The sequence below is a fragment of the Myodes glareolus genome, chromosome 14 (genome assembly GCF_982192425.1).
Source record: "Myodes glareolus chromosome 14, mMyoGla1.1, whole genome shotgun sequence".
NCBI lineage: Eukaryota > Metazoa > Chordata > Mammalia > Rodentia > Cricetidae > Myodes > Myodes glareolus.
Window position 1 is genome coordinate 23,989,057 of NC_142039.1, and position 27,829 is coordinate 24,016,885.

The 27,829-nt window shown below is 38.1% G+C and overlaps 1 protein-coding gene across 2 annotated transcripts; it reads left to right on the forward strand.

Annotated features, from left to right (window-relative positions):
* The first annotated feature begins 2,527 nt into the window (after positions 1 to 2,527).
* Positions 2,528 to 27,669, forward strand: LOC125417405 (3-alpha-hydroxysteroid dehydrogenase-like). Of its 2 annotated transcripts, XM_087896401.1 has the most exons (10): positions 2,528 to 2,687; positions 9,189 to 9,356; positions 10,934 to 11,050; positions 13,054 to 13,131; positions 18,867 to 18,989; positions 20,510 to 20,698; positions 21,428 to 21,537; positions 21,799 to 21,964; positions 23,928 to 24,010; positions 26,051 to 27,669. In XM_087896401.1, the coding sequence occupies exons 1-10, from the start codon at positions 2,604 to 2,606 to the stop codon at positions 26,091 to 26,093; spliced, it is 1,161 nt and encodes a 386-aa protein (XP_087752527.1). In that variant the 5' UTR covers positions 2,528 to 2,603; the 3' UTR covers positions 26,094 to 27,669. The 2 variants fall into 2 exon arrangements, with proteins under 2 accessions (XP_087752527.1, XP_087752528.1); XM_087896402.1 differs by lacking the exon at positions 20,510 to 20,698.
* Positions 27,670 to 27,829: the final 160 nt, after the last annotated feature.

The window sequence follows — 27,829 nt, forward strand, 5'->3', positions numbered from 1 at the left end:
CTCTACAAAGCCTTAACTGCATTAGAACTCTTTTTGTAGACCAGGCTGGTCTCAAATTCACAGAGTTCTGTCTGCTTCTACTTCCTGAGTACTGAATTAAAGGTGTGAGCAACTATGCTCAACTTTCTTTCTTTTAACACAATACTTTCTACTAATTATTTGGGAGTGTCACAATGATTATTATGTTTTGATTGTATTTGACTCCTCCACTTCCCCTAACTCCACCTAGATCCACCGAACACCTACCAAACTCATGTATTCTTTTTATTCTTAATTTCAAAAGGAGTTCAGTTTGTGCTGCTCATCTATTCAGCACGACTCACTTATCAGGTGCCACACACTGAATGAAAACTGACTCTCCCTCTCTAACCAGACATCAGCTATCAATAGCTCCTCAGCTAAGGGTGGGTGCAACTTTCAATAGCTTGAGAAACAATGATGCTATTGAAGCCTGACCAGTAGCAGTGATTATATTCTCCCGACACTAGTGAATTCTTAAGCTTTTGTTTCATATATCAAGTTGGGAACCACCTCGTGATATGTTTTAAAGGCTGTTGTAATCCTGTCTTATGTTACCCACAACTTGGACCGCTTGTTTCACTACCACAGTTTAGATTTGTACTCAGGATATTGTGTCAGGACCTTTCATTGTTCATACAGACAACCTATGCATCCACATGTCTTTTCCTCATTGGACTTCCTCTCTTATTCAGAGAAGCTTTTATTTTTTATCAACTGCGTGCTCAGTTACTTATCTTATTGCCCAGATCAACGGCTGTACAACTGACATCATAGCTTGTTTACAATTCCATCCTATATTTGTTACTTTCAGGGGTTGTAGTATATTACCTAGCTTCTCAGATGCTTGGGAGGACCCTCTGTAATCATGTAGCACAGCCCATTCTTCAAGGAGACATTCCAATCTATAATACATAGTGCAAGATGGCTATGTTTGGATTTCCCCGCACAGATATGTAACTTTTAGTTGAAGCAGTATTAGTTGTGTTTGTCTTTTCATCTGTTTCAAGGAGAACGCAATTACTAGTGCAGCAAGCAATCCTGCCATTCCACACCACTAAGGGAAGGGGTGGCTGTACCAGTATCACCTCCGAGGGTGCTCCACTCAGTTGCGTGTGTCATCATCATCACATGGGTGAAACAAGGCAAACTCAACTATCTGTTTTTGTAAAATGCTGTATTTTTTCTTTAATTTGTTTTCTGTTCTCTGAGTGGCATAGAGGATGAAGTCTCAAAGAGAAGGCTGGTTATTTAGCAGGTGCTTACAAAAAATAGAAAAGATAAACTTTCTAACTGCTATGCAAATCTCAACATAGTATCTAGAATCTATGGAAAAATACAAGCAGTAGGAAAAGGAAACAATTATCAAAGTGAAGGAACAGCCTATGGAACGCAAGTGGACCTTTAGCAGCTATCCATCTTCCAAAATATGAGCATCCAGAACATTTAAAGAACTGAACAATCCAAATAATAAACCATTCAATGATAAGTGAAGATTGTAAAGAGCTCTAGAATGGCCAATAAGAGTATAAAAAATCTTCACTTTTCATGGGAATCAAGGAAATGCAAAGCAAAGCTAGAAATCCTGTCACCAATCAGATGATTGAATCCAGAAAATAAAGACCAATGAATGCTGTTGAGGAAGGGGAATTGTGGGGTCCTTCTATAATGCTGGTAAGAATGTCAGTTACTTCAGCCAGTATGGAAATCAGTATGAGTAGCTTCAGAAAACTAAAACATAAACTTCATTTTGGTCTAGATATGCTGCTCCTGAATTGTATGCAAATGAATCAAAGTGAGTATAATAGCAATATCTACATACCCATGTTTTTAAAGGTACATTGCAGTGACCAATATATAGAATCAGTCTAGGTGCCAATCAGGGGATGAATGGATAATGAAAATGTGGCTTACATATAAAGTGGACTTTTATTAAGATATAAGGAGGAAAATAGCATCTTATTTGCACCAAAATGGATGAAGCTAGGTGAAAATGATCTTGATAAACATAAAAATCACAACTTAGGAAGGCAAATAGCTCATGTGTTCTCCATAGATGGTGTCTAGTTTTTCAGAAAGACATAGAGTAGAAGGGGGGGCTGTTTAGGGAGTCAGAGAGATAACAAAAGACATTGTGGACAAGGCAGTATGATCAAGATATCAAGATACCATGTGCCTATGTGGAAAAGTCACAATGAGAATCTTACTGTTTACAAAGTAAATAAGAAGAGATACCCTTTTCAAGAGAAACTGAACCCCCATCAGAAGTTGTAGGTAACATCTGATTGATCAGTTACTATCCAGCAGTTTCCTTTTTTCAATTTAAAGAAGTAAATGTGGATTATGAACAGAACAAGAAGTTCATGCTTTCATTTTCACTCTCCAGTAATTTATTAGAGTTCACATTCATACAAATACAAGCAGTCTTTAGCTCTCTTTTTTGTGGACTATTGCTTTAAGCAGCTCCTCCCACATGCCACTGTTTAACTTTCCACTAGCTATTTAAGGAGCTTTCACATTTGGCTGGACTGCACTCTGTGCAAGCAGAAGACTCAAGACCTGTTTAATTGTGTGATTGACAAGCTATGAATTCTGAATCTCTCCGTGTAGCTCTGAATGATGGTCACTTCATTCCTATACTGGGGTTTGGAACCACTGTACCTGAGAAGGTAACAATTGTGTCTTGGGTTATAATGATTTATTAAAAAAAAAAAATCAAGGATGTGTGGAAGTTGAAGGGTACTTTCAGATTTGCTCCTGTTTGAAGTAGTCCTCTAGAATCTCCAGATTAGATTTATCCATGTATAATAGAGAAGGCAGTCTTGCTACTGTTCCTTGGAGATTTATGAAGACAGTACTGTTTATTCTTGACTCCGTTTTTCCTTTAGTTTCTGCCTGTTTGGCAATAAGTGGAAATCAGCTATGACTGCTACTATTGTACTTTGAGTTTGATTGTAATGGGCTTAGTGATGTGGATTATTTCTGTGATTTAAGTAATTGCCTTTTCTGATAGATATGATGCAGATAAAATATTTCGATAGACTTTATTAATGTTGCTTATGAAAAATGATGAGCTTATTGTGTTTTGCTTACCAGTAGGGACTAAGCACCACAGCACAAATTCCAGACCTGTGGTGAAATAAGGTTTGTTTTCTACTTTCACTGTAGAAACATTTACCAAACAAATAAAGAAATAAATAAAACATTATATGGGTGTACTATATTTAACAAAGCAACTCTAAATTCTCGTTCCTTGTTCCTGTTTATGACACTTCAATCAAAATACCACAGGAGGTTCTCATGGGGTAGTGCTTACATTCTGGTTTTATCCTCCCGTTTTTTCAGTGAGTGTCAAGGACAGCACTTAAAGCTTGAATGACAGTTTTCTTCTGCAGAAGACATAATGGCCAAGATAGTTTTACTTCTTTAGGTAGGAAATTTTACTTCATAGCATGCATAGCTAGAGAGAGAGATAAAGAGCAAACATATTACAACAGCTGCGCTTTCAATAAATTTGTAGAGGTGACCACAACTTAGAAAATTACAGGGCTGGGCTCAAGAGAGTCCAAAGGGACAACTGTTGGAGGTAGTGTTGGTTAAGAGCACTGGCTACTCTTGCAGAGGAGTTGGGTCCCAAGCACCCAAATTGTACTTCCAATTGTCTATAACTCCAATTCCAGGGCATCCAACAACATTTTCTTGCTTTACTGGAAGTAGACAAGTGAGGCATGGATATCCATACAGACAAAACATTCACACACATAAGATGAAAAAAATTAAATGGAAAAGTGTCCAAGAAGAATATTATAATATTTTAGGAAGTTTGACTACATTTGAGAAAACAATTCCTGGAAAATTGTGTGGGGTCTTTGATGACTGCAGTTCAATTGATTCCTAGGATCCATATGGTATAAGGAGAGAACTGACTTTCATATGTCTTTCTAGACCTCCAGATGTAGAACACACACACACATGCACACATCTGTGCACGTGTGTACACACACACACACACACACACACACACACACACACAAACAAACAAAAAAATTAAGAAAAATTTTATAACTTATCTTCATTCTTATTATCTTCTTTGTTGGTGAAGATGAATCAAATCCATGTATTAGTAAAAACAAGCTCATTTTGATTCTATTCTTTATAAGTCATTTTTAAAAATTATGATGCATACATGTAAGCTGTGCATATAGAGCAATATCTAAAGTACTGAATTTTTTATCTTATTTTCAAACAAAAAATGGTGAATTTCAAGGTGCCAGCTGCAATAATGAACACAAAAAGGTACTATAAACAATTTTATATAGTTAAGATGATGTGTGTTATATTCATAAGAATGCTTTTTACTCACAATAGAACCAGAACAAATACTTATGTAAATAGATATTTTTATATGATATTAGGGGGGTTCAGGTTCATGTGTCTGTTTTAATAACTCATAGCATTATTATTTCCTTTAATTTGTATTAAATGCAACATTTTGAGTTCCACATAAATAATATCATTTAAATTAATGTCATCATTTCTGATATTTTGAGAGATTTATTTTCATTTCAATGCATGTATGTATATACACATGTATGTATGTATGTATGTGTGGGGGTACAGATATAAGATCTCAAGGTCAAAAGAAGGTGTGGAATTCCATGGAACTGGAGTTATAGGCAGTTGTAAGTCATCTGACATGGGTGAAGGGAGACCAGACTCAGGTGTTAATGAGATGCAGCATCATTTCTGGGAGTTGTACAATATATGTGCAGGTCAAATTAACAAATGATATACTATTATTCTGTATCTAGCTAATCCTGTTTTGTAAGCTGTGTGAATTTGATAAGTAAAAGAACTGTGGTCAAGTTCTAACCTATCTCATTTTTTCCCAACTCCATTAACGATCTAATGCAAAAGGTAAATTGGACATGACTGCTAACCCCACTTCATCATGAAACCTTAGATGAAAATGTATCTTCATGCATCTTTTAGCAAAACAAGATGGTTCTTTTACATTCTTGTTTGTGCAAGTCATTCATGAGAAAGTTTTCAACAGACTGTGAAAGGAAAATATTGACAGAATGCTGTTCTCTCTCCTTTATTTTATTTTATTTTTCTAGCTCTGAATCAACAGACAGAGAATGTTGACCCTGACTCAAAGCTTTGGGCTTTCTCAGTAAAGGGACAGTTCATTAATCATCAATATCAAGTTGATTTCAATGTGTGATGATTTTGTGAGCAGTTTGTTATTTTGTACTTGTTCAACTATAGTTATTTCACAGTTCTCTTAAAATTTATTCTACATGAAAGAGTCTTGTGTTAGAATGTAATACACTACCATTTGTTGGGGTCTAGCCTCAACGAGTTTGTACATTCCATGGTAGGTAGCCAGAAAAGAGGTTCTTCTTTTGTTTCCACTGAGGATGAGAACCTGTGGAATCCTTCCAGACTAGTGAAGTTTAATGGACCAAAACCTCCTGAAAGGTCACTTTGAACACCCCTCAAAAAGTACTTTACCCAATAAACAGCAGAAAGCAGTTTGGAGAAAAACTATGCCCATATTCCCAAATATTGTCTACAAATATTTGTTTACATTTAAAGGGGAAAATGATATAGAGATTTGTATTGGTATTGATCTTACTTTATGGATACAAATTAAGGTCAATGTTGTTTTATGCATATTTCTGCTCTTGATTATGGTATTGTATTTGTACAACTCATTTAAAAATATTATGTATAATTAAAAAATATAGGTTAATAGATAATCATCAATAATAGTAAAAATTAAAGTTACGTTAGTTAGAGAGATGTATTTCAGATAGAAAGGCATTCTTCAAACCTTTCAAAGACTATAAAATATGGTATTTAAAATATTTTAAGAATTGAGGACTTATCATGAAAATTAGAAACATCTGCTCCTGGCAGCTCCAATCTACTTCAAGAGGAAGATGGACATTAAAGAGGGTCCTTATGGAGTTGGTTAGTCATTTGGGCAAGAAATTGTTCTTGCCTGGATTGCTTGATGAACTGGACATGCAGGACACACAGAGAAATGACTGCTGAACTTGCCTAAAGGTGAGACCATCCTTTAGGGTTCCTGCTTCATGAAAGAGTCTACCAGACATTTTGTAGGACACAGAAGAAAGTGACTGAAAACCACCAATAAAGGCAGAACTGTCTTTGAAATTTCCTGTTTCATGGAAAAGTCTGCCAGATACTACGGGCCAGCAGGCTGAAGACGGATGCCCTAATGGTACAGAAGAACTTTGGGTGACTGTCCAGGCAGCAAAAAGTCCCTGTCATTTCTAGAGTTTTGGAAGATGCTTACAATGTATTTATTGTTTACTTAGGTAATATTATATCCTTCTGGAGTCTTTGATGGAGTTGAAAAGTTTATAGTTAGTTTTCTTAGTTATGATAAAAGTAAAGTAGATATAGATATTGTAACTGTAATTATTGCTTGATACATGTTTTTATATGTAATTTTACTATGTTAAAGTTAAAACCTTCCTTTTTTATTTAAATAGAAAAGGGGAGGTGATGTGGGATTCCCTTCTGTATGCTGTGAATATCATTGGTTAACAAATAAGCTGCTTTGGGCCTATAGCATAGCTATAGGGAAACAGACAGAACTAGGTGGGAAAAACTAATGTTGGGAAAAAGAAGGTGGCGTCAGAAAGAGGCCATGTAGCCCTACTGGAGACAGATTCCGGAACTTTAGCCAGTAAGCCATAGCCGCATGGCAATACACAGATTAATGGAAATGGGTTAAAGTAATATGTAAAAATAAGGTGATACGAAGCTAGAGTAAATGGGCCAAACAGTGATTTCATTAATATGGTTTCTGCATGATTATTTCAGGGCTAAGTGGCCTCCATCTAACACTGTGAAAGCAAAATATTGAAAGAACACTGTTCTCTCTCCTTTATTTATTTTTTAGCTCTGAATCAGCAGACAGAGAATGTTGACAGTGACTCAAAGGTTTGGGCTTTCTCAGTAAAGGGACATTTCATTAATCATCAGTATCAAGTTGATTTCAATGTGTGATGATTTTCTGAGAAGTTCATTATTTTGTACTTGTTCAACTATGGTTATTTCACTATCCTCTTAGAATTTTTTCTACTTGAAAGAGTCTTGGGATAGAATGTAATGCACTACCATTTGTTGGCACCTAGCTTTGATGAGTTTGTACGTTCCATGGTAGGAGCATGTGGATTAGAAAAGTTAGGCAGAATAGACAGAGATACAAAAAAAATACAGAGACATAGGATAGTACTGGGAGTGCAACTCAGTAAAAAAGGAATACTATATTCACTCATGTTTGTTCGCCATATGATTATATAACCCTATAAAAAAGCAGAACAGTTACTTGTTTCAATACTTAAGACATCAGGTCACTATTTCCCAAGTTAAGCATTCTGATGTTTGGGACAGGATATGCAGTAAATAGTCCTCAATATCTTGTAGGCAACCACTCCTTTTGTCAAACCTCCTATTTTAGAAATGAAGGAATAGGAATAGGCTTGAATTCTCTGACCTTAGGTCAGAGTGGAGCATATCCACCTCTATGGGCCATCTTAATGTTTAAACCACCAAGTAATCACATCCTAGGTCAGGATACCTTGTTTGTAGCCACACTGAAGATTAAAAATAAGCTCAAACTCTCTGACATTTAGTCAAGGTGGAACAGGACTCACATCTGTGGATCCCCACAACCATCAAATATCATTGCCCACTTGTACTTGTTGGTGTAGGTGCAATTGCAGAATGAATTTTTTAGGCTTTATAGAATTAAAAATAATTGCTTTAGTAAAAGAGAAAGAAAGAAACACACACACACAAAGAGAGAGAGAGAGAGAGAGAGAGAGAGAGAGAGAGAGAGAGAGAGGAGAAAAGTCAAGACAGGATTTGACATTTGTAATTTCATTGAAAAAATTCTTAAGTTCTTATATAGAACAATTTCTTTGTTTTTTATTCTCAACAATGCACTAATGTCTGCGTGTGTGCATGTGTGTATGTGAGCACGTATATGACTATGTTTGTGCACACATTCATTGTACATGGGTGCAGGCGTGAGGAGGTCAGAGATCAACCTTGGGTGTTGTTCATCTGGTGCTCTATGCACATTGTTTTCTTTGAGGCAGAGTCTGTTACTGGCCTGGAGCTCTGCAAGCAGACTGAGTTGGCGTGGCAGATCTGCCTTGCTTCCTCAGCTCTGGAATTACAAGTATGTTCATCTACACCCATGATTTTACATGAGTTTGGGGGATTGACCTCAGAAACTCATCTTGTGTAACAAGCATTTTACCAACTGAGCCATTTGCCTAGTCCTAAAGCACACTTTAAAACAGAGATTTAAGAATGAATGGGATATTAAGAGCAAGAAAGAGATACACCCAAATGTAGGTGTGAGCTTTTTAAGGTAATGCCACCCTTTTTCATACTAGTCACATATACCATTTAAGTGAAGTAATTATCTTCAAAAGGTTCATAAGATATCTAAATGAATTCGTGGAGTGGCTTCTGAATGACACATGGCAGAATCATAACTGATAAAGTGAAACTATTTCACAGGGATTCATGAAACTGGACTTCTTTACTGTACACAACGTTAACAGTCTTGTTTGAGATTTCCAGAAAATATTTAAGAAAATAAGCAATGTCTACAAGGCAAAGACATGCCAGGACTTAAGTCAAGCTTATTGCTCCTTAATATAAAATATTTGAATATGAAAGAACTGTTATAATATTATAGCCATCACAGCACACATTGCTAATTGTGCTGGGATTATTGATTCTCAGCTGGTAAGAGGCTTCAACCAGACTCCAAGGGAGAGGCTCCATTTTCTTCCTGTATCCCATTCCTGTAAGTTTTTCTATCTTTCTATGCTGCCTCAATTAGACTTCTGAGTCCTTTGATCAAATCACTGAATTAGGATATATTTTTTCAGGATTGCAAGGGCAGTTTTGCGCTGATTGCTCTACACTGAGCAGATTTGGGGAATGTTCCACTCTGCGGCTGATTGGAAGGGATCCAGAAAAATTGGCATTGACTTATCCCCACACATTGTCAGCAACTCCAAGAAGGAAAAGTTGATTCACTGGAAAGCCATTGTTTGTGTTTCAGATCTCTTTCACTACACAGATACTATTTTTGCTTGCTTTTTTAGGTTCCTAAGAATGAACTTATCAAGGCTATCAAAATAGCTATAGATGCTGGGTTCCGGCATTTTGATTCTGCTCATTTGTATGGAATAGAAGAGGAAGCAGGACAAGCCATTAGAAGCAAGATTGCAGATGGCACTGTGAAGAGAGAAGATATATTCTATACATCCAAGGTATCTTGTACATGAGATGCTTGTGAACCTTTTTAATGTGGCTGAGCTGAGGAGACAATATGTGTTTGGATCAATACTTGTTTCATATATCGTTACTTATTGGTATAAATTTTATTCACACAGTCATTTATTAAAGATAGGAGAAAAATAGATATATATTTCTTTGTTGAGTTAAACTTTATGTGTTTCATGTAAATATACTGTGCTGAATCTCAGGTCAAAAACAGTGTGGTTCATCATGAAATGTAGAATGAAACAGAGCTAGAGCAAGACCATGACTTAACAGTGATCATTGCTGAGGAACTGAAAAGAACTTGAGATACAAAAAAACCAGGGGACTGTAAGTTGTGCTACACTGGAGTGCATTTACTGGCATTCTGTGGAGTTTTATTCCAGAGAGATAAACAATGAAAAACAAAACAAAACTTTTCTCATCACCAATGAGCTCAGAGCATACTAAGCTTCATTGCTGAGGAGGGGAAGAAAGAGGTACTTGTTTGATACATCTCTTGGGCTGGTAGAGGCATTTGTCCCAGGCTAATAAACAGATTTTTATGAGGACAGATTGAACACAAAAGGATAGTATAGGAAAGTCTATATTATTCAGGCTATAGGGTTATAAGAACCATAGTGCTGATATTAAAGTAAATAAAAGATACTTCATTTTGGAACCATTTTGAGTAAACTTGGCTTAAGAACACAGATTTACCTTACCTCAAATTCTATTTTCCAACGAGAAAGTAGTATCATGAAGTGTTTTTATTTTTTTAGAACAAAGAAAATCATAAAGAAATACACATTTAAGATATATTGGTGGGTGCACCAGAGAGGCAGGTAGAGTGAGATGAGAGAGATTTTTTTTTATAGGTTTAGCATGCTGTTGATGACATTCTTAGCATTTGGATTGGTGGAAGTTAGTAGGCTGATAAGTTAATTTAGTCTCAGTTGTTTTTATCCATTAGTCACAAGATCTTAGTTCTGACACAGAGGTGCAGAGGCAATGACTGTTCCAGATGATAAGATAACTCGCCTCTGGGCCGCAGCATTCCAGCCTCACCACATATCGAAGTTCCAGTCGGCCAGTCAGTCTCTGCAGACACAACTTCTTTTCGGGAGATTTGGTTCACAAAAGGCATAGTTAAAGTGTATTCAGTTAAGTTTAGCACACACTAACATGCCCACAAAAGGGTTTTCCTACAACCTACATTTATGTATATTGAATGAGTACTACCTCTTCCTGTGTGGTTGAATGGGTGAGTGATTTAAGCCAATGTTGAGTGTTACTTCGTAAACTCAGCATTATTATTAAACAAAACAACATTTCTCTTTAAATATTCCATTTCATGCTCAGTAGATAAACTGATAATAGCCAAGCATGCAATAATATTCACGTTACATAGTTCAGTGGCAGGCACTGGACTGTACTCACAATGGAGTTTGTATGTGAAAAACCAGTGAAGAAAAAGAAAAGCAGAGAGGGTGTTTCCAGCTGTAGGAAAATGTCTTCTTGTTAATAAAGTAATCGAGCAAAAGTGGATGAACTCTGAGTTTAAAGTTTCGTTCTTTAACTTTGGCAGCTTTGGAGCACTTTCCACCGACCAGAATTGGTTCGATCTGGCTTGGAAACATCACTGAAGAAAGCTCAATTGGACTATGTTGATCTGTATATTATTCACTTCCCAATGGCTTTGCAGGTGAGCAATCAGTGTGCTTAACATTATTTCACTCGTGGTTCCCGTATAACTAACAGTTATGTGACAATTTATGATTTATATTCTTGGGTGAATGTATGGATTACTCTGATGAAAATCCTAAACAGTAATTCCCAAGTTCCATTTCATAGGATTTTTCTTTAGACTTGAAACAGTGTTTCCTGCCTGTGAAAGAAAATAAATTAGAGGTCTTCTGCATTAGAATGTGGGAAAAAACCCAATACCCATATCCAATCCATAGTTCTGGTTTTCGTCCTTGTGGGATTTTGTGTGTGTGTGTGTGTGTGTGTGTGTATGTGCATGTGTGTTCACATACCTGTTAGTGAACATGTGCGTGCTTATTCATATGAAGGACAGGAAGTAGTCACTGGTGTTGTTCTTTAGATGCCATTCACAATATATCTGAGGTAAGGTCTTTCATTGACCTAGAATCCTAAATAGTCTAGACTGACTGGACAATTAGCCCCAGGAATCTCCCTGTCTCCATCTTCCCAGTCCTAGGACTGCAAACATGTACAACCACACCTGGCTTTAAATTTTGTTTTCTGTTTGCTGTTTTACGTCTGTTCTGAATGTCAATCTCAGGTCCCTAGGCTTTCAAGTTCAGTATTTTACCCATTAGACCATCTATTAGTTTCCCTTAGTCTTTTGAAGGTGTTTACATGCAGATTACATGGAGATTAATAAAACTGCCACACATGATTCACAGTGAGGTTCCAAAATCTTTTGTAATTGCACTTTGAAAGCAGATCTGGTGGTACTCAGTCTGTGTTGGTGTCCTAGTTAGGTTTAGCTGTCAACTTGACAGGGCCCAAAGTCATCTGAGGAAGTCTCAGCTGAGGAATTGCTCAGAACAGATTTGCCTGAGGTCACGTCTTTGAGAAGGTATCTTGACTATGGATTGACGTGAGATGGCCACCCCCCTGTGGAAAGTACCATCCCTCTGCAGGTGGACCTGGCCTGTAGAAGGAAGGTAGCTGATGAAGGAGGAAGGGAGTGAACCCTGGAGCAGCATTCCTCCATGTTTTCTGCTTCAGTTTCTGCTTGAGTCCCTGCCCTCAATGATGGACTGTGGTATGAAAGTGGAAGACACTAAGTAAACCCTTTCCTCCCCAGCTGTTGATAATGGCAGCAGAAAGCCAACCAGTGCATCTGGTTCTCATACTACCTGCCCTTGGAGATTTGGCGATTGGAAATTATTTGTCTTGATATTTCATGGTGGTGGGGTTTTGTAGATGGCATTTAGCCATTAATAACTGTGTTATGCAGATTTCTTGCTATAAAATTACACGGAAAACTTAAGCTAGTTTGTGCAATGGAGGCTATTATATTACATAACTAGGAAGTCCAAGCCATGACTACATTTAAAGGTCTGAACAGCATCAGCTTCAGAGACACTTTCTCCATTCCTTATCTCTCCATCTTGTCTATTTAGTTGGGGGCTTTCATTTGCTATTGGCAGAAGATATGGTCTCGTGGCAATTCAAAATATGTGGTTGGTAAAACTTGAGAGCTACTCTGGCTTTCTAACCCACATTAATCCTGAAAAGAAAGTCTGACTGAGGGCCTAGTTAAAGTGTGCATGCCCTTATACAATATTCTGTCCACTGTGACAGAATATGTATTGTTCTGCTCAAATCATAATCCATTATTGTCAGAGACCAAGTTCATATAATTACTGGATTCACCAAAAAGGTAGAGGCATTTTCCTATAGGGAAATATAGGGGCTGAAATAATAACAAAAGTAATGCAAGACACCATTAAGACTCTGTAGAAAAGCACTATTTAAGCATAAGTAAAATATAAAAGATTAGGGGATGCTAATCTTTAAAGTTCCATCCTTTGACACTCCAAATGTATCTAAAACAATGTCCTAATTATTTGGGAAGGTTTCATGGCCCAGACTCTGAGAGACTTGGCAGTGTGACCAAATGTGGTAACGTGAATGTGGGTGAAATCTTTAAAATGGATGATTCTATTCCAGCCTGGAGCCAAGCTATTTCCAAGAGATGAACATGGAAATCTGTTGGTGGACCCGGTGAATCTCTGTGACACATGGGAGGTGAGTCCTTAGAGGGGAGAATACAGAGGGGACACAGTGAGGGTTGAGTCGGGTATTACCTCACCTCTGAGAATAGAATGTACATGGCTCAGTCTAGAAATTTGTAGCTTTCGTAAGAAAGATGTTGATGGAATTAGCAGAGGAATTCACTATTGGAAAATAATAGGAATGGGGGAGAATGGAGGGCAGGGGTTTAGGAATCTCTTTCCGACCAAATGTTGGAATGTCACCCATTTCTTATGTATGTACGTATGTATGTATGTATGTATGTATGTATTGAACATCTCAGCCTCATTTTTCCCTCCCTTCTCTCCTCCCAGTCCCTTCCATTCACCTTCCCTCCAACTCCCTCCATTCGGGCAGGCCTCCCATGGACACTGGTAAAACGTGACATATCAAGTTGTAATAAAATTAACCACCTAACCTTGTATTAAGACTGGGCAAGGCTACCCAATATGCGGAACAGGGCCCCAAAAGCCAGCAAGAGAGTCAGAGACAGTCCTTGGCCCCACTGTTAGGAGTCCCAGAAGAAAACCAAGATACATAACTATCATGCATATGCAGAGGGTGTAGGTCAGTTCCATGCAGGTTCCCTGGTTCTGGGTTCAGTATCTTTGAGCTCCTTTGAGCCCAAGTTAGTTGATTCTGTGGATTTTCTTGTGATGTCCTTGACCCCTCTGGCTCCATCTCTTCAGCAGGATTCCCCAAGGACAACACAATGTTTGACTGTGGGTCTCTGCATCGGTTCCACCAGTTACTGGATGAGGCCTCTCTGATGACTATTGGATTAGGCACTAATCTATGAGTATAAGAGAATACCATTAGGCATCATTATATTGACTTTCTTTTTCTCTTGTCATGTTTAGTTCTATTCTCACTATGTGGGTCATTCAGCCTCTGAGTCGTGGTGTTCCAAGCAGCGTCAGGGGTGGCTCACTCTCACTCTGCTGGCATGAACCTCAGACTAAACCAGTCATTGATTGACCAGTCCCAAAGTCTGTGTCACTCTTACACAACCCTTAGGCAGAGCAGACTTGAGGTCTAAGGTTATGTGGCTGGGTTAGTGTCCCAATGCCACCACTCGTAGTCTTGTCTGGTCACAGGAGGTGGTCAGTTCAGGCTACCTATTCCCTTATGCTAGGAGTCTTTCCTGGGGTCATTTTTGTACATTCCTGGGAGTTTCCCTTGCACCAGGTTTCTACCAGACCCTGAAATGACCCCTTTAAGTTCACCTTTTAAATATTTTTCCCCCAACCTCCCCCCGGCCCCTTGTATTCTTATCCCTATCTGCCCCCAGTCCATCCAAGAAATCTCTTGCATTTCTTCTTCCCAGGGAGATCCAAGTATCCCCTTGAGCCCTCCTTGATACTTAGCCTCCCTGGGTCTGTGAATTGTAGCATGGATCCTTTATTTTATAGATAATATCAACTTAAAAGTGAGTATAAAACTATATTTGTCTTTCTAGGTTACCTCATTCAGGATGTTTTTTTTCTAATTCCATTCATTTGCCCTCAAATTTCATGTTGCCATTGATTTTAACATCTGAGTAGTACTCCGTTGTGTAAATGTACCACATTTTCTTTATCCATTCCTTGGTTGAGGAACATCTAGGTTGGTTCCAGGTTCTGGCTATTGTGACTAAAGCTGCTATGAACACAGTTGAGCAAGTGTCCTTGTAGTACGATAGAGCATCCTTTGGATATATGCTCAAGGGTGGTGTGCTGGGTCTTATGGTAGATTGATTCCCAATTTTCTGAGAAATAACCATATTGCTTTCCAAAGTGTCTGTATCTGTTTGCACTCCCATAAGCAATGGAGGAGTGTTTGCTTTCCTTTATGTTCTTTCCAGTATGAGCTGTTGCTTGTGTTTTTGATCTTAGCCATTCTGACAGGTGTAAGGTGGAATCTCACAGTCATTTTTATCTACATTTCCCTGATGGCTAAGGATGTTGAACATCTCCTTAAGTATTTCTCAATCATTTGAGATTCTTCTGTTGAGAGCTCTCTGTTTAGATCTATACCACATTTTCAAAATTGGATTATTTGTTTTTTGATGTCTACTTTTTTGAGTTCTTTATATATTTTGGAAATCAGTCTACTGTCAGATGTTGGTATGGTGAAGATCTTTTCCCATTCTGTAGGCTGCTGTTTTGTTCTATTGACAGTGTCCTTTGCCTTACATTAGCTTTTTAGTTTTATGACATTCCACTTATTAATTGTGCATCTCAGAGTTTGCTTTATTGCTGTTCTATTCAGGAAGTTGTTTTCTGTGCCAATGTGTTCAATGCTATTCCCCATTTTCACTTACTCCAGGTTCAGTGTATTCGGGTTTATGTTGAGGTCTTTGTTTCATTTGGACTTGAGTTTTGTGCAGGGTGAAATATATTGATTTTTTGCATACTTTTAGATTTGAATATCCAGTTATGCAAGTACCATTTGTTTGAAGATGCTTTTTATTTCCATTGTATTATTTTGGCTTCTTTGTTGAAAATCAGGTGTCCATGGCTGTGTGGATATATATCAGGGTCTTCAATTTGATTTCATTGATCCACCTATCAGTTTTTATGCCAGTACCATGCATATTTCCTTACTATAGCCCTGTAGTAGAGATTGAAATCAGGGAAACCTCTGGAAGTTCTATTATTGTTTATGATTATTCTAGCTCTCCTGAGTTTTTCCTTTTCCAGATGAAGCTGAGAATTGTTCTTTCAAGGTCTGTAAGAACTGTGTTGGAATTTCCATGGGGATAAGATTGAATTTGTAGATTGTTATTGATAAGTTGACCATTTTTCTGTTTACCCTACTGATTCATGAAAATGGGAGATCGTTCTGTTTTCTGATATCTTCTCCAATTTCTTTCTTCAAAGATTTGTCGTATAGGTCTTTCACTTGCATGGTTAGAGTTCCACCAAGATATTTTATATTATTTGTAATTTGTGTGAAGCATGTTGTTTTCTGGATTTCTTTTTATCCCATCGATCATTTGTGTATTGGAGTGCTACTAATTTTTTTGAGTTAATATTGCATCGAGTCATTTCACTAAAGGTGTTTATTAGTTCTGTGAGTTCCCTGGTAGAATTCTTATTGTTGCTTTTGTATGCTAGCATATCATCAGCAAATAATAGTACTTTGACTTCTTACTTTCCAATTTGTATTCTCTTGATCTCCTTCAGTTCTGTAGCTAGAACTTCAAGTACTATAATAAATAGATGTCTTTTCCTGTTTTTTCAGTTAATTTTGGTTTGAAGTCTGTCTTGTTAGGTAATAGAATAGCTATACTTGAGTGCTTGTAAGGTCCATTTTACTGAATAATTTTTTCAACATTTTACTATGAAATAATGTTTATCTTTGATGTTGTGGTGTATTTCTTGTATGCAGAAATATGAATTCTAGTTTGTATCCATTTTGTTAGCCTGTGTCTTTTTATTATTGAAGTGAGTCCATTGATATTGAGAGATATTAATGACCACTGACTGTTTGCTCCTATAATGTTGATAATGTTGTTGTTAGTAGTAGTAGTTGTAGTATTATTATTATTAGTGTGTGTGTTTCCCATCTTTGAGTTTTTTGTAGTGAGATCATCTGTTGCCTATGTTTATATGAGTGTAGTTAATCTCCTTGGGTTGGAGTTTTCCTTCTAGTATTTTTGAAGGGTTGGATTTGTGGATATATATTGTTTAAATATAACTTTGTCATGAAATATCTTGTTTTCTCCATTTATACTGATTGAAAGCTTTGTTGGGCATATTTGTCTGGGCTGGCATTGTTGGTTTCTCAGAGTCTGCAAGACTATCCATGTCCTTCTATCTTTTAGAGTCTCAGTTGAGAAGCTGGGTGCTATTATTATATGCCTGTCTTTAGATGTTACTTGGCCTTTTTCCATAGCAATTTTTAATATTCTTTCTTTGTTCTGTATATTGAGACTTTTGATTATTGTGTGACAAAGGGTATTTCTTTTCTGATCCAGTCTGTTTGGTGTTCAGTAAGGTTTTTGTACCTTTATAGCATGTCCTTCTTTAGGTTAGGAAATTTTTTTTTTTATGATGTTGTTTCTATTTTCCAGGTTTTGAGCTGGAATTCTTTTCCTTCTTATCTTACTGTTGTTCTTAATGGGATTTTCCATGGTGTCCCAGATTTCCTGAATGCTTAGTGTTAGGAATCTTTTAGCTCTATCATTTTCTTTGACTAATGACACTATTTCTTCTATTGTATCTTCACTGTCTGACATTCTCTTCTATCTCTTGAATTCTGTTGGTGATGCGTGCATCTGTATTTTCTTCACTTACCCTAATTTTCCATTTTCTGTATTCACTTTGTGTTTTCTTTATTGCTTGTATTTCAATTTTAGTGTCTCGCGTCTTGAATTGTTTTTTCCACCTATTTGTTTTCTTCTTCTTAATTTTCTTGCCATTCTTTAAGGGATTTCTTGATTTCCTCTAACATTTTGGTTGTCGTTTTTTTCTTTCAGTTCTTTAAGGGAGGTTTTCATCTACGTTTGAAGGACTTCTATCATTACATCATGTTGCTTTTAAGGTTGTTTCCCTGTGCTTTGGTTGTGTTAGAATATTCATGGCTTGCTGTAGTGAAACGACTGGGCCCTGGTGGTAGTATATTGCCCTGGTTTATGTTTGTTGTTGTGTTACTTTTAGGCATCTAGATTTGGAGTGATTATAGGTCTAGTTGCCTATTTCTTGATTTGTCTTTGTTGGATAGATGTTTTCTTCCTTAGTTTCTATTTCCTTTCTTGTCTTCTGGATCCCAAGGACTTTGGTTGATTAGAGGGTCTCCACCCATACTGGAGGCTGGAATTCTTGATGTCCTGGGTGGCTTCTGTTCCAGCAGGAAATTGCTGCCCAAGTTTGGGGCTAATGTTTTGGTTAGGTATGTGTGTGACTTTTGATCAGACCGGGGGTCCTCTCAAATTCAGATGCTGGTCTGGTTTCTGGTGATGTAGGAGACTTCTTCCTGTTTTGTTCAGGTAGTAAGTAAGCCTGGTCTTTGGGGTTCAGGATGTTGATCTGACCTCTTGGGATCAGGATTCTGGTTTGGCCTCTGATGGGATGGAAAACGTCCACCAGAGATGTGGACTAGGATATGGTGATAAGGAGAGGAGGGGCAGTTAAAGTTATGGTGGCTGAGCACAGGTAGGGGAAGAGGCAATATTACCTGGCACTCAGGGTGTTGGTCCATCATCTGGTGAGTGGAAGTATTCAGCTTAGCGGTGAGGGCAAGGAAGAGGTGATGAGGAGAGGTGGAGTGGTTGGGGTTACGTTGGGGAGGCAGGGGTGTGTGGAGGGAGGTTTTACCTGGGATTCAGGATGCTGGCCTGGTCTCTGGATAATGGAAGGTTTCAGCCAGAGTTGTGGTCAAGATCAGGTGACAAGGAAAAGAGGGGCACTTGGGCTCATGCTGGGTGGGGTAAGTGAGAGTTGGTTGGGTTGGTGGCTTACCTGATTTTGAGGATTGTGTCCCGGCCTCTGATGGCCTGGTAGGCTTCGGCCAGTGGCGTGGGCTGGAATAAGGTGATAGGGAGAATAGGGGCGATTGGAACTAAGCTTGTTTTCAAGAAGCTGGCCTGGCTTCTCTTGTCACCTATTTCTTAAGGACTCAGGATTTTTTTTTTTAAAGTTCTCCATCTTTAGATAGTCAAAGCCAACATTGATTGGAGCATCCCCTTTAACACCAATTCTTGGAACAACTGCACAATTTTTCCTTTACTATCTCTTTCACTACAGGCCATGGAGAAGTGTAAGGATGCAGGGTTGGCCAAGTCCATTGGAGTATCTAACTTTAACCGCAGGCAGCTGGAGATGATCCTGAACAAGCCAGGGCTCAAGTACAAGCCTGTGTGCAATCAGGTGAGCCCTTTCCACTCATTGCCCTTTTATGACTTAATTTGTTCTTCCTGCACCACTGACTCATATCCATTTGTTGTTTAGTCCTATTTATTTTACCTTCATGGGACAGAAATTTTAAAAGTGGAGTCTCTCTGAGAGGACATAGAAGTACATTCATTAAAATTATTTGAAAGACAGTGGAATATCGAGGCTAATTTAGGTCTAATAGGATATAATAATTAGAACAAGGAAAGGCAACCAAAGGAGATAGGAGTTATAGTGTGGCCATTGAGAAGAAGATCAACTTCTTCTCCCTCTGTGAGAAGCAATTGGAAGAAGAAAGATGCTGTGGAGGGAATGGTGCACAGAATGAAAGGTCCTGGAAAGACAGGGTGGGCAATAAAGAATGATGGAGCAAAAGTAAAATATGGATGCTAATAATATGAATATTAGATGGTTGTGCCCTTGGTCCTGACAACCTCTGATTTCAGGTATAGTAACCAAGTCATAGCTACAGGGAAATTAACAGGAAGATATCAAATTCGTCTAGATTCATGACATATCTTACTTGGTTATGGTGAAATCATGATGGGAATTTTGGGCAGAGCACTATGAGCTGACCTGTTGCCTAACCACACACATCTATCAGAGAAGAAATTTACTCCTTCCTGCTTTCTGACAGCAATTCAACTATTTACACACACACACACACACACACACACACACACACACACACACACACACACCAGCACATATGTGTAAGTCTGAGGATTATAGGAATTACTTGGTTCTCATTTTGCACCATCTGGATCACAGGAACTGAAATCAAGTCATCAGGTCTACAGGCAAGTGCTTTAGCCTATTACACCATTTCACTTGCCCCTTTTAGGATTATTACATGATAATTTCTATAAAATGTTTTACACATCAAGGTAAAAATCAGTTTTACATGGGATTAAGAGTTTGCCCTTGACTACCAATGTTCTGAAAGAACCATCACAGTGAAAGTCAGTATAAGCAAATGGATTTGTTTACCCTTTCTTTTCTCTCTGTATTATGATGGACTTATGGGTTTCCTACATTAATATGGATCTTATGAAACTGGTTCTTTTGTCATAACAAATGTCATCAAGACCCTTTGGCCAAGCTTTCATGAAGTGGAAAAGGTTATTTGACATCCCAGAACTGGTCCATAGAATTATTTCTTCTCAGATATTTATTAAAAAAAAACCTTTCTATAAGAAAGTGTAATTAAATCTATTTAGTTAAAGTGATTGCTACTTAATGTTCTTTCTGCCTCAAATTTCACATTATTCTTTTTAAAATTTTACATTCTTTCATTTTGATGGTTTCCTTTTGTGTCAATGCAAAGCTTCTTTTTTTAAAGTAATTTTATTAAATTATAAAAGTTTCCATTTACACCCCTCTTCCCAACACCCTCCCATTCCCCCCCCCTCCCTCTTCTCCTCCCTCTTTGTCCCTAAGGGCAGTCAGGGTTTTTTGCCCTGTGGGAAGTTCAAGTTCCTCCCCTCTCCCTCCAGGTCCAGGAAGGTGAGTATCCAAACAGACTGGATCCCAAAAATCCAGTATATGCAGAGGAAACTAGTCCCAGTGTCATTGTCAATGGCTTCTCAGAAAAACTCCGGGCCAGCCACATTCAGAGAATCCGGCCACATTCAGAGAATCTGGTTGGATCACGTGCTCGTTCAGTCGCAGTCCAACTGCCCTTGGTAAACTCTCATTAGATCCGACCCCTTGTATCAGTGGGTGATAGCATCCCTCTCAGTCCTTCGTCATTTTCTTCGTCCTTCTGCTTCTCATTTGGACCTTGGGGGGCTCAGTCCGGTGCTCCAATGTGGGTCTCTGTCTGTATCGCCATCCATCGCCAGATGAAGGATCTATGGTGATAAGCAAAATATTCATCAGTATGGTTATGGGCCAAGGCCGGTTCAGACACCCTCTCCTCTGTCCAGAGAACAATCTGGGGATCTCTCCTTGGACCTGGGATCCCATATATAATCAAGTTTCCTGTAAACCCTAAAATGACTCCCTTAGTTGAAATATATTCTTCCCTGCTCCCATATTCATCCTTCCTCCCTTCCCCCCATCCCGGTCAACCGAGGTTTCTCCATTCCTCCCCTACTCCCTTCTCTCTAACCCTCTCCCCTTCCAACACCCCTCCCACCCCCCCCCATGCACCCAAGGTTACCTGGGACTCTTGTCTATTTCCTACCTCCTGGCGGATAGCTAAATAATCTTCATCAGGTTCGTCTTCTTATTTAGCTTCTCTAGGATCACGAATAATAGGCTCAAAGACCTTTAATTATCGTTAGAATCCACTTATGAGTGAATACATACCGTGTTCCTCTTTTTGGGTCTGGCTTACCTCACTCAGTAAAGCGTTTTCTATGTCCATCCATTAATGCAAAGCTTCTTATAATCTGATTTTTTTTTATCAGGTAGAGTGTCATGTTTATCTCAACCAGAGCAAACTGCTGGAGTATTGTAAGTCCAAGGACATTGCTCTGGTTGCCTACTGTACATTGGGAAGTTCACGAGATCCATTATGGTAGGTGACAAAAACAACAGCAAATCTCAAATATCATTGTTGAAATAGATTTAGTTCTTTAACAGCTTTCTAGATCTAACTCTCAGCTGGCATAGAGAGGTTGGCATTTAAATTTCTGAGAAGACCTGAGGTGATATTGACTCTACCGGCCCAAGAAGAATAGTTGCATATCTATGGTCTAGAGTATATAACAGTTTGGAAGCTTCCTATCCTTAAGATACTTTGAACTTCTGTAGTTTAGCATTTTACCTTCCCTTCCAGGGTGGACCAAAGCAGCCCAGTTCTTTTAGAAGATCCAGTTCTTTGTACCATGGCAAAGAAATACAAACAAACACCAGCCTTAGTTGCCCTTCGTTACCTGTTGCAGCGTGGGATCGTGACACTGGCCAGGAGTTTCAAAGAGAAGCGGATCAAAGATATGATGCAGGTGATGTAGGCCTTGCAGCATCTGTGAAATATCCTTAGCTAGCATTACTATTGCTGTCATAAAGCATCATGACCAAAAGCAACTTGGGGAGGAAAAGGTTTATTTGGCTTTGTTTGCACATAGTAGTTCACCATCAAAGGAAGTTGGAATAAGAACTCAACCAGGAGAGGAACCTAGAAGCAACCACTGACGCAGAGGTCATGAATGATCAGTGTTTACTGGCTTGCTCCTCTTGGTTGCTCAAACTGCTTTCTTATAAAATTGAGGGCCACCAACCCAGGGATGGCTTCACCCACAATGGGCCAGGCATCTCCCATAAATCAATAATTAAGAAAATACATTAGATCTGGATATTACAGAGACATTGTCTCAGTTGAAGTTCAGGCTTTCAGGGATTGAATTCAGGTCTTTAGTCCTGTGCCACAAGGGCTTTTATTTCCTGTACCATCTTGCTTTCTGGATTGAGTTTTCTCATTTGCGGGACAATGAGGGTTTTCTATTGATTGGGCTGTTGTATTACTGTTATCCTTCATTAGTTTACTATTTATTCTTTAGGTAACTAGCTTAAGCTGCACTTCATTACACATCACAATTGTTGTGGGGGTGGAGTAGTCTAGAAATGTCTGTTATTTACTTTCGTCTATAAGGTCATTTAAGAATCTTTCTCTCTCCCTACTCCCCTTCTGTCTTTCTGTGCATGTGCATGTGCATGTGCGTGTGTGCGTGCGTGCGTGCATGTGTGTGTGTGTGTGTGTGTGTGTTGTGCATATGGACATAATCTGATACGTGTCTGGTTGTCAGAGGACAATCTTGGGTGTCAGTTGCCACTTTTTACTTTACACAGTGTCCCTCTTGTACACAGCTGACACTGGGTGAACAGGATGCCCTAGTTAGTTTTCCTTTGCTGGCTTAAAACCGTGATCAAAAGCAACTTGAGGGAGGAAAGGGTTTGTTTGGCTTACACTGCAACATCACGGTCCACCCTACCTTTAACAGCTTTATCAGCTGCTCAGACACTGATTTTCTCTCGTCTTCTACCACACGTGACAGTAGTACTATAGATTCATAAAATCATTATTCTGAATACACTGGGAGCTAGTGATGATAATTTTAATCTCTAATTTAGGTACGATCTTTGGAATCCAGTTCCTATGCTATTTGCTGATGACTTCATTACCATTTGACAATTTATAAATTAAACTATATAAAACTTATTTTCTCATTTTTAATGGGATAGAGGAGTCTCTGTCCATACATTTTAGTAAACTCTATTGTTAAAATGTTGACTGAGTTTTCTGTCCTGCATGGTTCCCGCAGTCATTAAGTCCCAAAGAAGTCACATAGAGGTCTACATATAACTGATTGGCCTAGTATCTCAGGCTTCTTTTTAACTCTTATAACTTATATTAGCCCATAATTCTTGTCTTGTTAGCCACGTGGCTTGGTACCTTTTTCAGTAAAGCAGTCACATCTTGCTTCCTCTGTGTCTGGGTTATGACAGCAGACTGCACTTCCCCCTTCCCAGAATTCTTGTTGTCCCTCCTCTACTTCCTGGTCATCCCGCCTATATTTCCTGCCTGGCTACTGGCCAATCAGCATTTTATTAAAAAATAATATAAATGGCAGGATAAAAGACCATTGTCTCATATCATTAAAATTCAGTTTTTAGTGTTTTGTTCAATATTCTAAATTCATATATCTTAAAAACACCATCTCTGGTTCTTTCCTAGTTTGTTGTTGGTTTATTGTGTGGTTCGATCACTTATGTAAGAACATTATTTTATTTCTTTTCTGCCTGTTGTTTCTTAATAGTGTAAATCTTGTGAATGATATCTTCAAGAGATTTGGGACATGTCTCATGTGTTTTAAATATTGCCTTTGTACCACTCTTTTGAATATAATTGGGTTTCCCAGACTTATAATATGTAATATAAAAGTAATAAAATTTCTACTTCTGTGATAGGTTTTTGAATTCCAGTTGACTTCAGAGGACATGAAAGTCCTAGATGGTTTGAACAGAAATTTAAGATACAATTCTGGAGATTAGTAAGTACCTTTGATCAATATATTGCTTCAGTTTGTTTTTTTGAGTAGAAATGTAATGTGTTAAATGTTACCTCAGTATGCAGAAGACAAAGGCTGATGTGAGCTAGGGATGAGTTGCTTTGGGAGTTCTTATAGACTGTCTCTAGGGCTCTGTTCTATGGTGGAACCAGGGTCAGTTGACTTCCACATGTGCCTTCTGCACATCTCAAGCCGCAGAACTTTCTGGATAATACAAGGCCTTTGTTCAAACTGAAGCTCTGTGTAGGCTTCTGTTTTCTACAGCTTTGTCATGAAACATATACTTTGCCATCTACCTGAGTTAAATACCAGAGCTTATGACATCAGCTCCCACATACCTCAGGGTGTTTTCCTAACTGGATCAAAGATATCTTTTCGAAACCATGGTCTTATTTAGACCCTCTTATCTACTCCATATGCAATTGTTAATTACAACTTTTCAATTCAATGTTTTAAATAGATTCAAGTCTCTGAATACGCAATACCTTTTCCTGAACTCAGTCCTCAAATTCTACCTTTGTATAAAACCAGTTGTTCTTTGTGAGGTGAAGAGAAACTATTGTTTTGCGTTTTAAGAAATACAGAAATCTCAGTGCAGAGGACAGAGATGTCTCAGATTAGTGAGCTAAAAAACCAAAGGGAGATCTTGGAGATGTTCTTATTGTTAGGAGATTTTTTTCCCCCTTTTTATCGAGACAGGGTTTCTCTATGTAGCTTTGGAGCCTGTCCTGGAACTCACTTTATAGACCAGACTGGCTTCACACTCATAGAGATCTACTTGTCTCTGCCTTTCTGTGCTGGGATTAAAGATGTGTGCTTCCACTACCCAACTGTTGGGAGAAATTTGAAGCAACAAATGGTCTCTAGTTTTCCTCCCTTCTGTAAGATTGTGGGAAGTGAGAAAAGACATACCCTATAGAAGAGTGTGGGCAGCGGTGTGTAATTTTTCTGCCCAGGGGAATTTAAATTTACAATATAAATAATGGAATGGTGTATGAAATGAGAATAGCCCAATTAAAAATTATATGTGCTCAAGAAAATTCAAGATACAATATTAATAATCTTACTCTATGTACAGATAAAAGTTAAGAATTAGGGGAAATAGTACAAAGAGAAAATGGCAAGTATAAAGGTGTTATTGCTGTACTTTATGGTTAACTATAAAAATAAAAGAATTATCTTTGTCAATGATATTTGTGTTACTAGTAAAGTATGCAAATTACCAAATTACAAATCATGCATCTTGAATCAGGGTCTTAACATTGTTAAACTGGCCATGGCAGTACACAACTATAGCCCCAACACTGGGGCATAGAAGCAGGAAGGTCAGAAGTTCCCAATCATTGTCAGCTATATAGTGAGTTTGAGGACAGCATGGGATATGTGAGACCCAGTCTAAAAAATTGAATTTTTTTCCATTTATAAACTTTACTTGTAAATCACGTGTTAGGGTTACCATTGCTATGAAGAAACAGCATGATGAAAGCAACATGGGAAAAATAGTTTTTATTTTACTTATACTTTCATCTAACAGTTCCCTATCAAAAGCAGTGAAGGTAGGAACTCAAGCAGGGCACAAACCTGGAAGCTGGAGCTGATGCAGCAGCCATGGAGGAGTGCTGCTTACTGGCTTGCTCTACATGGTTTGCTCAGTCTGGTTTCTTATAAAACCCAGAACCACCAGCCCAGGGATGGCACCACCCACAATGGACTATGATCTTCCACATAGATCACTAATTAAAAAATGCTCTATTGATTTTCTGGTAGCTGGATATTATGGAGAGATTTTCTCAATTAAGGCTCTTTCCTCTCAGATGACTCTCGCTTGTGTCAAGTTGACATAAAACTAGCCAGTACAATATGCAACACTGTGTTTGATAGTAAAAAGAAAATGAACTTGTTAGCAGGAACTAGTACATCTAAAACTAACCTTTATTACTGACCAACATTTGAATTTATCTTCCTTTAAAACTAGGAAGAATCAATTTCTTATATTAAGCATTCTTTTTTTTCTAATTGCAGTTTTAATGGACATCCCAATCATCCATTTACTGATGAATATTAACATGGAGGCCCTTGTTTGAATTCCTACCAGAAGATCTGTTTATGCATCATGATATGAGACATGACTTGGATACTGGCCATTGAACACATCACTTCTTATCAGACCTTCTTGTCTCGTCAATTCACAGTCAGCTAAAGCTAGGTCCCCAGAGCTGTGTGAGAAGTTTGAGAGATAGCATCAAGATGTTTATCCCAATGATTCTTACATTTTTAAAGATTCATTTATTTTTATTTTACATGTGAGTATCCTACATGTATGTGTACCTCATGAATATTTTTGTTCACTGAGGGCAACAGATCACCTGGAATTGGAGTTACCAGTGGTTGTGAGTCACCATATGGCTGTTGAAAGCCAACTATGAGTCTTCTGTAAGAGAAGCAAGCCTTTAAACACTGCCAGTTCACCAGGTCCTACCCTAAAGATTCTTGCCTGCTTCTATTTCTGTGACTTCAATGTTTTATTTCCTTCTGACTCCTTCTGACACCAACCTGATTTGCCTAGACGTTTTGGACTGAAGGCATGAGATGATGACCGTCATTTAGTAGACAGCTTTGTGTAGGAGTTAGAAGAAATTTTAACCTTTATGGAATTAACAGTGGCAGATTATTGATAAGCCAATATTCCTCAAATTCTTTGAGAAAGAAGAAAGTACTCTGCAATTATCCCACTCTTAGTTTGGAGGTGAGGCACATCTGGCAAGGGTGACCAAGAGTCGCAGGACTTCCTTCACCAGCCCAAGAACCAGGGCTCTAAGAGCAGGGAGATAAGATTTCCCTGTGGGAAGATTGGGAGGTTGGGAGGTGGGTAAGAAGGGAACTCATCTGAAAGAGTCATCATGACACAGATGTGAAGACAAAAGAAAGCCAAACATGACTTAATTCACATCAGTGTAAACTCAATACTCAGCGAGTTTTCTTAGATTTAAAAATTGATTTGTGAAACATGATCTTATGTGCTTATTAGGTAAACAAGTTAGACTTATAAACTATAAAATATCTCTAAGATATTAAATTGTGTTATCAAATTAATATTAAAAGTACACAGCAATGGTGAGACAAACTCTATAAACTTTCGAAAATTATTTGAAATACTGTATTTGACCAGCACAGTGTTTTAAGAATTGTTAAGTTTGGGCAATATCTTTTGCACAAAGAATATGTTAAAGAAATCATAGAGGAAGGGTGATGGTGCTGTGCTCAGAGAAGGTCCAGAAGAATGTGGAGGTAAATTTTTAAAAAATTATCTATTGAGTTTCAAGGACACAGTTGGACTTATATATTTTGTTAATAAACATCTCAATTAGGAATTTTTTGAGACAGTTTCTCATTAAATACTCCATGCTCACCCCTCATTTCCCTCATTTCTCTAGAAAGCTGAGATAAAAGGCATACCACTATAACTATATATTTGAAGTCTGTTAAAGAAAAGGAAAGATTATCAAAAAGCTATAAAATCACTACTTATCCATTAACTAATCTAACAAAATATGAATCAATAACAATGTAAAATCCTATGAAATGTATTGTTACAATGAAGGTGTTATAATATTATTAATAAATGAAAATATATGTTATAATGGGGAATGTGAAATTACTTTAAAGAAATTAAGCAACATATAAAAACTACACATTTTATTACTCTCCCCCAGCCAGGGTTTGTGTTGATGTCTGTGGCTCCTGATACCATTGAAGACCATGCTGATGCCAGGGTTCTGGGCTGTCATTTAGAACCATGGT

What these genes read in the sequence shown, in the direction of transcription:
- LOC125417405 (XM_087896401.1), top strand. Translation starts at nt 2,604, where the DNA reads ATGAATTCTGAATCTCTCCGTGTAGCTCTGAATGATGGTCACTTCATT. An exon ending in ATATATTCTATACATCCAAG is followed by an intron (nt 9,357 to 10,933) that starts GTATCTTGTACA and finishes TAACTTTGGCAG; the next exon opens with CTTTGGAGCACTTTCCACCG. An exon ending in GGATCAAAGATATGATGCAG is followed by an intron (nt 21,965 to 23,927) that starts GTGATGTAGGCC and finishes CTTCTGTGATAG; the next exon opens with GTTTTTGAATTCCAGTTGAC.